We start from the raw sequence: 13,303 nt of genomic DNA on the forward strand, positions 1-13,303 counted from the left end.
TTGTCGACGGCTCTGCAACGAGGCAGGAGGGTAGGAAAATCACCTCTGCCCCACTTCACCGCTAGACCACCAGGTAAGGTTTGGAGAGGGAGTGGAGGTGGGATGGAAGTGGGGGGTGGATCAGAGTTGGTCCTAAAAAGTTGAAATTTTTCCATATTCATGGGCCAGCTCTGCCTCTAACCCCTGTGAATTTGGAGGAGGAAGTCTATACGAATTTGTATCTTCCCAATTCCATTATTGCCCACTGTTGAGTTAACGTTAGCATCAGAGTACGAGTATTTTAGAAAATAAACTCGGGAGTATTTACCACCTCCTATTTAGGAGATATTAAGGTGCTCCCGGGTTATGGGCGAGTTAACCAGTGAATGTGATGGTAGTGTTAGCATGCTAGGACAAAGTTTATAAAATAATTCCATGCGTCTTACCTAAGTTCTTTAGGATCAAACACTAATTTCACATCATTCACAATAGTTGGTAAATACTTGAGCGCAGCTCCCTAAAATGGAAATAAAAACAGAATTCAATGTATGCATACACAGTGAACTATTTGGTATACCAGCTACAAAAAAAAGAGTACTATTTCTTGGGCATCAATAAATGTGATCATTTAGCCATTGATATCAAATTTATAAATGATAACATGTCCATGCTCAGTGTTCATACTGCCCCTAAAGAGGTCATTTTAGAAACACTGACACCTGCAAATCGCATGCACATGTAAATATCAGTTTCAGAAAACCATTTTTACACATATAGACCATCACAGACTACTTTAACTAATAATGTAACATGGAGGAGATAGCTGGCTGGTCCCCACTAGGAACACAATAGGATGAACACAGTAGAGATACCCAGAATTGCTGAGGATATGATAAACAAAGTACAGTGGTACCTTGGATTACGAGCATAATCCGTTCCAGGAGCATGCTCGTAATCCAAAATGCTCGTATATCAAAGCAAGTTTCCCCATAGGAAGTAAGGGAAACTTGCTTTGATATGTTCCCACCCCCCCACCCACCCACCTCCGAGGCCAGCAGCGCTGCTCCCCCCCCCCCCGAGAACCGGCATTGCTCCCCCCGAAGGCCCTCCCGCGAACCAGCACCCTCCCCTCCGCGATCCGGCTCCCCCCCCCGCCGCCATCGGGCACCCCCCCACCGCGACCTGAGGTCCCCCCAACCCACCAGAACCCTCTTCTTACTTTTCTGTAGGCTCCGCAGCGGTACCGACATCAGCATGTCCTGTGCATGCCGGTGCCTGAAGATCTGCTTCCTGTGCTGGGCCTGAGAGTTCACGTTCGACGTGAGAGTTCACGTTAGACGTGAACTCTCAGGCCCAGCACAGGAAGTAGATCTTCAGGCACCGGCACCACGCACAGGACATGCTGGTGCCAGTGCCGCTGCGGAGGCTACAGAAAAGTAAGAAGAGGGTTCGGGTGGGTTGGGGGAACCTCAGGTCGCAGCGGGGGGGGGGTGCCCGATGGCGGCGGGGGGGTATCCGATGGCGGCGGGGGGGGCCCGATGGCGGGGGGGAGGGTGCCGGTTCACAGGGGGGACGCTCGCAAATCGAAGCGCGCTCGGTTTCTGAGGCGCCGATTTTGCAAATGTTTTGCTCGTCTTGCAAAACACTCACAAACTGGTGCACTCGTAAACCGAGGTACCACTGTATAACTATAATTATCAGGATGTATGTAAATTTAAGATGAAAATAGAAAACAATACAGGTATGTATGCAAATAAGTAGGATTTAGTATGAACATAGTACCCGATACTAGTAATATAAGTGCATGCACGTAGGATAATTTATTGTGGTATAAATGTGTCTATATTGAAAACCATCTCAGAAAACACTAACAGAAGCTCATGTAAACCGCTCTGAATTAACTCCCCAGTCATTAGTAGTGGTATAGAAGTTTTCAATAAACAGGACACAAATTGCAAGGAGTAGGGTAGAGGTAGCCAAAAAATGCATTTCCCCATCTTACAATGATTCTACCTTATTCACAAGCTAGACTGAATTCCACTAGGGAATCAGCTCTCTTTTTGTTTAGGCCTTCAACATCTCTGATTAGAGACTCATTTGGATCACTTCCAGAAGGATCTTAAAGTCTTTTTTCTATCTTTTTAAGGCAGCTTTCATGGGATCATAAAGAGGTGGGAAGGTATGAGTAGATAATCCAACTTTCAGATCGTTTGTTGCTTGCTATTATGGACATGTAAAGATTTTACCATCGAATATTTGTAAACCGCTTTAATCAGTATGTACCGGAAGGATAGTATATCAAATAACACAAATATTTCAAAATATTTTATCAAAAGGATATCAATAGCATATTCGCCCTACTTGACTTAACTTAGAAATTGAGCTCAGTAAACCAGTACCACTATGCAGTATATTTTATCACATACTACAACTCTTATGAATGAAGGTAATCTAGAGATCCAGCCCTTTTCTGCCATTTCTTCTTTCATGCCTATCCTCCCACTTGCTCAACTGAGGCGGGATCAATCACCACACAGCAGACATTTTTTGCAAAAGAAGACAGTTTGAGCAGGAGCATGTGGGGATCGCTCCAGCTCGCCACTAGAACACAAGGCCTGTACAGTAGGCCTGGGGTAGAGCCTACAGATGGGTTCAGGAGACGAGGTTGTTTGCTCAGAGAGAGCTTTCACTTCAGAAGGGCATAGGTGGGCCAGTCAACCAAGAGGAGGTTAGTGGCAGCAGTGGTACACCAAGGGGGAAGGAAGGAAGGAGAGGAATATTTGAATGTAAACTTTCCCTCACCTTTTTTAGGGGAAAAAAATGTTATCTTGCTATATATTCATGTATATACAATATGTTTGATCACTTCTAGATGTTTCCATTTTAGAGAAACTTATTTGGAAAAATTATGGCTTGGGTATGCTGAGGAAGATTAATGCACAAATGTTAAATTGGGGGAAGAAGAGAAGGTATATTGGAGAACAGCCAATAAAGCTGTGTTCTTGAGTTCAAGATAGCATTTTTTTTAATGCCTCCTTTCCATTAAAGAGGAGTTTTACCCAAATACAGAACTTTTGCACTTGCACATACAGGGGCAGGATCGCGGCAGAGAGAACGTGCCGCTGAGGACCACGTGCAGCTACAGGAATCGCTATAACACCAGCGAGCCTGCAAGCTGCCCTATTAGCATTAAGGAGGTAAGAGCGGGGAAGGTGCAGGCTTGCAGGGGGAGCAGCGTTAATTCCTGGCGGGGTGGGGGAGGAAAAAATGTGCCTTCGCGGCGGGGGGAGCAGGCGTTCGTTTGCGGCGGGGGGGGGAGCAGGCCTTTGCAGCAGGAGCAGGCCTTCGCGGCAGGGAGGAGAAAATGTGCCTTTGCGGGGGGGGGGGAGCAGGCCTCGTGGAGGGAGCAGGCCTTCGCGCGGGGAGGAAGAGAGAAAAGGCCTTCGTGGGGGGGAACAGGTCTTGGTGGCGGGGAACAGGCCTTCAGGGCAGGGAGGCAGGCCTGTGCAGAGGGAGGAAGAGGAAGGAGTAAGAGAGGGGAGGGGAGATGCCAGACCTGGGGTGAAGTGAAGGGAAGAGAGACCAAAAAGAGGGGGAGGAAAGCAGAGGAGAGGTATTGGACTAATGGAGAGAGGGAGAGAGAAATGCAAGACCACAAGGGGAAGGGTACAAGAGGGACAGATACTGCTCCAAAGTAGGTGGGCAAGGTGCAGGATGGCAGGAGCAATAGTAGGAAAAAGCCTGTACCTGGGGAAGGGGATACAGGAGGTAAGGAAGAGAGAAAGAAGAAGCTGGATATGGGGATAGATAAGATGCTGGGCATGGAGGGAGCATAGGAACAGGGACACAGACGAGAGATGCTGGATGAAAGGGTAGTTGAGAAAAGGAGAGATGGTGGATCTATGGATGGTAGGGTCCATCGCTGCAGCTGTGGGGGGATGGAAATGAAAAAAAGGAAAGATGCCAGACCTCTGGGGGAGGAAAGGGAAACAGAAGGGGAGGACAGAGATGGAAGATGGATGGTTAGCATGGAGAAAGAAGGAGAGCCTGATCAGAAGACAACCAGACCAACAAGATAAATCTCCTCCCATGGCTTCCAGTGTCACTTCTATGCTGACGACTCACAGACCTACCATTCTACATCTGAAATTTCTACAGGAATCTAGGCCCAACTCTCAGCCTGCCTGTCTGACATTGCTACCTAGATGTCTCACTGCCATCTAAAATTAAACAAATGTAACCTGAGCCTTCCCCAAGGTAGAATTCTTAACAATCGAGTCATGTTATCCAAGAGTTTAACTGTGTTTCCTTAGAGAAGACCCAGGTTAACATTAAAATTTTTCTCATCCCATAAATTTAAATACCGGGATGATTTAAAATGAGTTAAGACACATTTGATGTCTGATAAATACAATATATTTTAATAAAAGTTTTGTTCTTAAATATAAAAATGCCAAAAATTTTATTAAAATTATTACTTTTGCAAAATAACAGAATGACTTTGTTTTTTTGTTTTTTTTTTCAGATACCACAAATTACACTTCAGAAGCTAGACATATCAAAATCAGTCTATCAGATAAGTAATGTCTTTTCATTTTCCTAATTAACTTTGAGTGTGATTTTTGTTCATAAACAACAGTTTCTAAGCTGGAATTGATGCTTTGTGTCTATTTTTTCTTACAGGTTCTTTGTCTTGCGGACTTAGGTAAGTAAGTCTTTTTCTTTTTAGCTCTGTCCCCCCTGCGGCGATCTTCTTCACGGTGGGTACCTTTTCCAGCACGCTCTTGATAGTAGAGATCTACTCCCTAACTAAAAAAAAACTATAAGAAAGAAACCTACCACTAACTAAATGTATATGCAGTTCCCTATCTAAACTTCCCCAAACAAAAAGATGATTAAGAATCTCTAAACTAATCCCACCCATGTTTTACTAATAATTACTAATAATCAATATGTAATTACATCAGCCACAAAGTTTCAAATCAGAGTAGCATGAACCAAGGTTTTATTAAATTGAATAGTTTCTTTCATTTGATCACCTTCAGCCCAAGGCTTTAAACAGGTTTTTTTTTGTTTTTTTTTAAATAAAGACTTCAGTCAGACAACCCCAATAATTTCTCAGTAAATTGTTTAACCAAATTCACTACCGTTTAGTCATCAAAATATACTACTACTAATACCTCCAGTATAATTTTCTCTCACCAAAAGAAATTTTCTAAAAAAAAACCCCAAAAAACAACCAAATCACAACACTAATCTCTCAACTCAAATCTAAAAAATCCTCAGCTTAACCAAAATTACCAAAGTGAAAATTTATCTTTAAAAGACAAATTTCATAGGAACAAATTACTGCATACCTATCTCTATCAGTATACCCTCCCAACTGCTCTCCTTGGCAGTTTTTGAACACTTCCTGAGAGAGAGCTTGCTGTCCAGAATTCTATAGGTGACACGTACAGCTCAGAATTCTTAAAGCTAAAGCGATACATTTTTTTTCTCTACTTTTAAACCCTGGTTACACATAGTCAATGGTTTTTCCCTTTACTTTTGTTCATACTTTTTACTTCCGGGCAAGGGAGTGGGTGGGAGGGAGAAGGATAATAAACTGGTTTATTTCTGAGTTGTTAGTATTATTGTATGAGTATCTTGAATATATTGAAATCGGGGAGGGGGGGGTGAAAATTATTCTTATGTATTTCACTGATGGATATAAGAGGAGTGTGTGGTGCAGTGGTTGGATCTACAGCCTCAGCACCCTGGGGTTGTGGGTTCAAACCCCGTGCTGCTCCTTGTGACCCTGGGCAAGTCACTTAATCCTCCATAGCCCCAGGTACGTTAGATAGATTGTGAGCCCACCGGGACAGAGAGGGAAAAATGCTTGAGTACCTGATTGTAAAAACCGCTTAGATAACCTTGATAGGCGGTATATAAAATCCTAATAAACTATAAACTATAATAACTATAACTATAATAATAAGTGCTGTTTTTTCAGGCAACTTGTTATGTAATTTTTGTATGCACTGTTTTTAGAATGAAAATGAATAAAGATACATATTTTTAAAAAATGTATAGGACAGGGCTGCCCAAGACCAGTCCTCGAGATCTACTGGCAGGCCAGGTTTTCTGGATATCCGCAATGAATATGCATGAGAGAGATTTGCCTGCATTGCCTTCTTGGTATGCAAATCTCTCTCATGCATGTTTATTGTGGATATCCAGAAAACCTGGCCTGCCAGTAGATCTCGAGGACCGGACTTGGGCAGCCCTGGTATAGGAGGTGAGCCTTTTTCAAACAAAGGAAAATTCCAGAATGAGAAGGCATAGTACGAAGTTAAGAGGTTATAGGCTCAGGAGTAATCTAAGAAAATACTTTTCTTTTCTTTTTTTTTTACAGAAAGGGTGGTTTAAGTGTGGAATAGTCTCCTGATGGAGGTGGCGAAGACAAAGACTGATTTTAAGAAAGCATGGGACAACCACATGGGATCTCTTAGGGAGAGGAGGAGATAGTGGATGGGAAGACTGGATGGGCCATTTGGTCTTTATCTGCCATCATGTTTCTATCTTCACCTGTGTCCCTCATCCTTATATGCTAGCCAGCTCACTAATACCAAGTCCACTGCAGACAGCTTGAATTTGTACTCTGGAGAGGTAAAATGATCATCTTTATAAGAGCTACGGAACAGAGCTAATTCACATATGATACATGCTTGAGGTAAGAGAGGGCAAAGCAAAAAAAAGCTCTATTGTGCAGTCTTACTAAAATTCATAACAGCTCCACAAACACTTTGTAAAACCAAACTGTTAGTTCTTCCTAGCTGCAAGGAACTCATTTGTGTATCACCAATGGGCTTAAGTCTTCCAATTGATCTAAGCCAGGAACATTTGAAAAAAAAAAAAAAATTATCAAATGGGCCACTATCACATAAAAATTCATATAACATATTACATAACTGGGATCAGTTCATGGAAAAAAACATTTTGAGGAATACAAGAATACAAAGAGATTGTCAGTAAGGACAATAGTCTATATTGCCAAAAAAACTACCATATTGAGAAAATTTTGCTTAGCAGTTTGAACTTAAATACCCTGACTAGATAACATTAATATTCTCCTCAGTGACTGAGGATGGCACACCAAGGGCTCATTTTACGAAGCCGCATTACCGGTTTAACGCACGTAATAGCGCACGCTAATTTGCCGGCCACGCTAGCCGCATCCGCCTCCTCTTGAGCAGGCGGTAGTTTTTCGGCTAGCGCGGGGAATAGCGCTCGCTAAAATTGTGCATGCGATAAAGTCGCTAACGCGGCTTCGTAAAAGGAGCCCCCAAGTATGCATAGCCTAAATTCTAGTCTAGAAAATACCTAAATTTATAAAATTATTGCCTAGTTGAATTAAAAACCAACCAAGCTTACATTAGGTTAAAGAATATGCAATGCACAGTGTAGAAAATAACAATGATAAAAATATGATTAATTGCAATTGAGCTGTTAATGACACTCTTAAGCTGAATTAACTGACCTGTTTCACAGCTTTGGTCCTTTAATTGAAGTAATCAGAATAGTCTTAAGAGAAGCATCACCGTTTTCTCTATTTTCACAGGGTTAAAAAAACAACTGGGAAAAATCCATAAATGGATCCAACTTAATAACCAATTACACTGAACTTATACAAGCATCATTATAAGACAGATTCCTATTTAGTTTAAGGCACACACGTGGACGACACCATCCAATGGGCATACAGTTCTCCCACAGCTCAGAACGAAGAGAAAAGTTCTGAGGAAGCACGACCCATCTGGCATACTACAGTATCCTTAGAAACATAGAAACATAGAAAGATGACGGCAGAAAAGGGCTATAGCCCATCAAGTCTGCCCACTCTACTGACCCACCCCAATAAGTCTAGATGCTAGTGACTCGTCCTACATAGGGATCCCACGTAAATGTCCCATTTACTCTTAAAGTCAAGCACGCTGGTGGCCTCGACCACCTGCACCAGAAGCTTATTCCAGTGATCTACCACCCTTTCCGTGAAAAAATACTTCCTGGTGTCACTACTAAATTTCCCCCCTCTGAGTTTAAGCGGATGCCCTCTTGTGGTCGAGGGTCCTTTGGGGAAGAGAATGTCATCTTCCACCTCGACACGTCCTGTGATGTATTTAAATGTCTCAATCATGTCCCCCCTCTCCCTGCGTTCCTCTAGAGTGTAGAGCCGCAGTCTGCTCAGTCTCTCTTCGTACGAGAGACCCTTGAACTCCAAGATCATCCTAGTGGCCATCCGCTGAACCGACTCGACTCTAAGCACGTCTTTACGGTAATGTGGCCTCCAGAATTGCACACAGTATTCCAGATGAGGTCTCACCATGGTTCTATACAGAGGCATTATGACTTCAGGTTTCCGAATGACAAAACTTCTATTGATACATCCCATCATTTGCCTTGCCTTGGATGAGGCTTTCTCTACCTGTTTGGCAGCCTTCATGTCTGCACTGATGATTACTCCCAAATCTCGTTCTACTGAGGTCCTAGCTAATGTTACTCCATTTAAGGTGTAAGTTCTGCACGGATTTCTGCTACCGAGGTGCATGACCTTACATTTCATAGCATTGAAGCCTAGCTGCCATGTCGAGGACCAGTTTTCCAACGTACGAAGGTCCTGTGTCATACTATCCTGTAAAAAGCTTTCACTTACTATGTTGCACAGTTTGGCGTCATCAGCGAATAATGTTACTTTACCCTGCAGCCCTCGTGTCAAGTCCCTTATGAATATGTTAAAAAGGAGAGGACCCAGGACCGAGCCCTGCGGCACTCCGCTGGTCACTTCTGATGCTTCAGAGAGGGTACCGTTGACCACCACCCTCTGAAGTCTACCACTCAGCCAATCATTGACCCATGCAGTTATCGTCTCACCCAACCCCATTGATTTCATCTTGTTTAGTAGCCTGCGGTGTGGGACGCTGTCAAAAGCTTTGCTGAAATCCAAATATACTATGTCCAGAGACTCTCCTGAGTCCAACTTTCCTGTTACCCAATCAAAGAAGCTGATGAGGTTGGATTGACACGACCTACCCTTAGTGAATTCATGCTTAGTGATCCAGGCTGGCATGCTCCATTATGCATGAAGTTATGTATGTTAATTGACAGCTGCTAATTTGCACTAAATCAATTATCAGTGACGGTTGACCTTAATTGGCAATATTTTGCAGTTTTGCATGTAACTGCACTTAGGCCTAGATTCACTAAACGGACCCACCAATCCGGGTCCGGGGGGGGGGGGCTGAATCACGGCACATCCTCATGCAAATGAGGATGCTCGGAATCACGACTCCAATCGACTGCAGGGATCGCTGAATAGCGATCCCCATGCATGCGCAGACCATCTGTACATGGTCTACTCATGCTTTCAGAGCAGCGACCTTTTATTTTTTACTTTTCTTTTTCTTCGTGAGCCTGTGGTTTTAACCCACTTTAAACCAGCGGGTTAAAACCACGGGCTTGAAGTACGGAAACGCAGGAGAGTCAGAGTGGCGAGAGGAGGAGAGTTGGGGGCAGCAGGAGAGATTCAAGGCAGAGAGCAGGGCGGCAGGAGAGATTCAGGGCAGAGAGCAGGGCGGCAGGAGAGATTCGGGACAGAGAGCGGGGTGGCAGGAGAGATTCGGGGCAGAGAGCAGGAGAATCCAGGCAGAGAGCAGGAGATGCAGTCGGAAAGCAGTGAGCAAATGGTCCTCAGCAGTCGCTTCTTTTGTTGATCGGCCAGCCCAGGCGGATCTCAGAGACCAGGAGTCATGTAAGCGCCCTCTGGAGCTAATAAGTAAAACTTACAGCCTGAGATGGCCAACACCAGAGGATGGTAAAGTCTAGCACTTTTACAGTATTATATATAGGGAAAGCCTGGGAAATTGAGAGGGCAGTGAAGAATTAAGGATTGTAAGGATGTGCACAAAAATTAATCTTCAGTTTGTATTCAGAAAGTTTGTCTTTATTTCGATTTTAATTGATGTTTTTGATTTAACACATTTGTGTTAATGAATTTTTTAAAATCCACATTGAAACTTTTTAATGTGAAGAAATTGACTGTATAATGTCTTAAAATGTAGGTTAATGTGCATTAAATCACTCTTCCACAAACTTATGTTTAGATTAGAAAGCATCTTAAACTGAATGTGTGGTAATGAGTGCATGTCCTAAACGGACCAAGGAGGAAGGTGGTAACTTATTGCATATAGGAACTTATATGTTCATATAATCAAAGTGGAAGAATCTGAACTAAGCAAAATGGAAAGGCCAATTTGGTCTTCTCCAACTTCGTATATGTCAGTGTTACTAAGTAAATGACTTGAAGGCTGAAAATGTTTCCAAGGATGATGATTAATATTTATTATTTTAGAGTAAAGCTCAAGGTACATTATCTAGTATAATTATTTTAATTAAATCCATTAGTAAATCTTTTTGAGAGAATATAAGCACTCAGTGATACAACACAAGAGTATAGCTGAATAATGTATAAAGCAATTATTATTAATTTGCATATTTTCCCTAAAAATGCATATCAGAAAAATTCTAGCTAGGTGTTCAATGTTTGAATACACAATGTACAAATTTAACTGTAAGGCCTTTAATTAAGACAAGCCAAGAACATTTTTTTTTTTTAAGAAGACTAGAATGCTCAAATGATACAAGATGATACCATTTCCTCTGTTCATCGGGTGAAGAGGGGGGCAATATTGAAAAATTATTTCTGGGTAAATGCTATTTAACCAGGTAAATTTCCCCGTGGAAGCGTTGCTTTCCTTTTCACGGTTATATGTATATGTAGTGAAAGTATATTCATATCTAATATCCATTTTGTTCTGCCAATGTAGCAATCATTCATCCCATTTGCTGTTGAATAATTTATAGTGCACCAGAAAGTGTACACCTCGGTGTCAGGTCAAAAGCACGACGGGAGAAAGGCGTGCGCAGACAATTGAGCGCAGCGCGGAGGCACGCGCTGCAGAAAATTACTGTTTTTAGGGCTCCGACCGGGGGGCATGGGGGGGAACCCCCCACTTTACTTAATAGAGATCGCGCCGCGTTGTGGGGGGTTGTAATCCCCCACATTTTACTGAAAACTTCACTTTTTCCCTGTTTTTAGGGAAAAAGTTAAATTTACAGTAAAATGTGGAGGGTTACAACCCCCCAAAACCCCCACAACGCCGGCACAATCTCTATTAAGTAAACTGGGGGGGCTCCCCAACAAACCCCCCCGTCGGAGCCCTTAAAAACTGTAATTTTTTTCGGCGCGCGCCTCCGTCTTGCGCTCAATTGTCGGCGTGCGCCTTTGTCTTTCGCGGGGTTGTCTATGAACCGTACACCTCATCCCTCTTCCCTCCCCCCCAAACCCGGCGAATGTTTTGCACATTTTGTTGTATCAAAGCATCAGTCTTGCATGCATTTAAATGGAACATTTTTTCCACTCACACTATACTCCACACTTTTCAGGGGAAAATGGTCTATTGGGTGACAAAATGTATACCCAAAATCTAAAATGCAACAGTTAGATTAGTCTCCATCTCTCTCCCCCTCTCTACCTCTTCATCTCTTTATATTTCCTTTCATGAGCAGCATATATTGATTCACCCTTGGTCCTGTGTGTCTGTCATAATTAGACTGCAAGCTCTTCCATGCAGGGACCATCTCTTGCATGTTTAATGTACAGTGATGCGTGCATATGGTAACACTATAGAAATAAATTGTAGTAGTTGTAGTAGTTACAACAAACTCCAAAAACAGAATTGCCAAAGAACCTTACAAAGAGACCCACAAAAAGGCAAAAAGGTCAAAGGTTCCCAAGAGTGGTAGTGAAACAGTGTCCCCAACAAAGGTTAAATCAATAACCAACACAATAATGTGTATAAGGTAAATAACTATCAGAATTTTACAAGACTTAGGTACCATCAGTGCGAAGGGACAGCGACGGGAGCGTAGCGCATCAAGGTGGCGCTGGGAAGGCGTACACCTACACACCATCATAGGGTACCAGAGTGTGTGTTTTTAAATCAAAATGACACTATCACCAACAAAAGCAGTGCAAAATAAACACAGGGCACTATTACAGCAACCAATCAGGGAACCCCCCCAGCCAACTCCCAAAAAAAGAAAAAAGCAAAACTTAGCTGGAAAAAAAGGCTCCTCCTTTCTTCCCAGCTCTCCTGGAGGACTGCCATTGATTGATTTGTTCAGTTATGGGTTCCTGAGGAAGGGACTTGTTCCCGAAACCAGGCTGGTTGAACCTGGTCTTCTGGAGTTCCATCTGCCCTGTCTCACTTCCCTTGGACATTGGATGAAAATCTTTTGAAGCTAAGTTTTGCTTTTTCATTTTTTGGGAGTTGCCTGGGGGGTTCCCTGATTGGTTGCTGTAATAGTGCCCTGTGTTTATTTTGCACTGCTTTTGTTGGTGATAAGTGTCATTTTGATTTAAAAACACACACTCTGCTACCCTATGATGGTGTGTAGGCGTATGCCTTCCCGGCGCCACCTTGATGCGTGAAGCGTTGGAGCTACGCTCCCGTCGCTGTCCCTTCGCACTGAGGGTACCTAAGTCTTGTAAAATTCTGATAGTTATTTACCTTATACACATTATTGTGTTGGTTATTGATTTAACCTTTGTTGGGGACACTGTTTCACTACCACTCTTGGGAACCTTTGACCTTTTTGCCTTTTTGTAGTTGTAGTAGTAGCATACATGTCTCCCTCCCTATTCGCGGGGGTTAGGGGCAGAGCCGGCCCGCGAATAGGGAAAATTCACTAATAATTTTTGTGCTGGCTCTGACCCACCCTCGGACCTTACCTGGTGGTCTAGCGGTGACGCAGGTCAGGAGCGATCTTCCTACACTCCTGCCCCGTACAGAGCCGTGCTGCTGAGTTCCCGTGGTCTCACGAGACTACAACAGAACTCCCTGATGTAGTCTCGTGAGACCACGGGAACTCATAGCACGGCTCTGCACAGGGCAGGAGTGTAGGAAGATCGCTCTTGACCCCACGTCACCGCTAGACCACCAGGTAAGGTTCATGCTCCTGGGGCGGCTGCTCGCCTCCTCCACCTCCGATCACCATCCCCCCTCTTCCGCCTCCGATCACCTCCCTCCTCGCCCTGATCTAAGTCCCAGGACTGTTTTTTTTTTCAATGCAGGCTGCCAACGAGCGACTCTCGGGGGGAGGGGGGGGAGGCTGGGGGAAAAACCGCAAATAAGCAAAACTGTGAACATCAAAACTGCAAATAAGGAGGGGGAAGTGTATTTGGTGGAAGCAGCTTTGACAGCTGTGAGTCTTTTAAAACAGGTCT

General features: G+C 43.5%; 1 protein-coding gene across 2 annotated transcripts in view; it reads right to left on the bottom strand.

The window, feature by feature from the left end:
• DOCK1 (dedicator of cytokinesis 1) overlaps window positions 1-13,303 on the bottom strand; it is a 926,077-nt gene that overhangs the window by 633,691 nt on the left and 279,083 nt on the right. For both annotated transcript variants that reach the window (XM_033940914.1, XM_033940915.1), the window contains exon 24: window positions 426-496. In XM_033940914.1, the coding sequence (XP_033796805.1) occupies window positions 426-496 (71 nt within the window). The remainder of the gene's footprint in view (window positions 1-425; window positions 497-13,303) is intronic.

The sequence above is a fragment of the Geotrypetes seraphini genome, chromosome 4 (genome assembly GCF_902459505.1).
Source record: "Geotrypetes seraphini chromosome 4, aGeoSer1.1, whole genome shotgun sequence".
Classification (NCBI taxonomy): domain Eukaryota; kingdom Metazoa; phylum Chordata; class Amphibia; order Gymnophiona; family Dermophiidae; genus Geotrypetes; species Geotrypetes seraphini.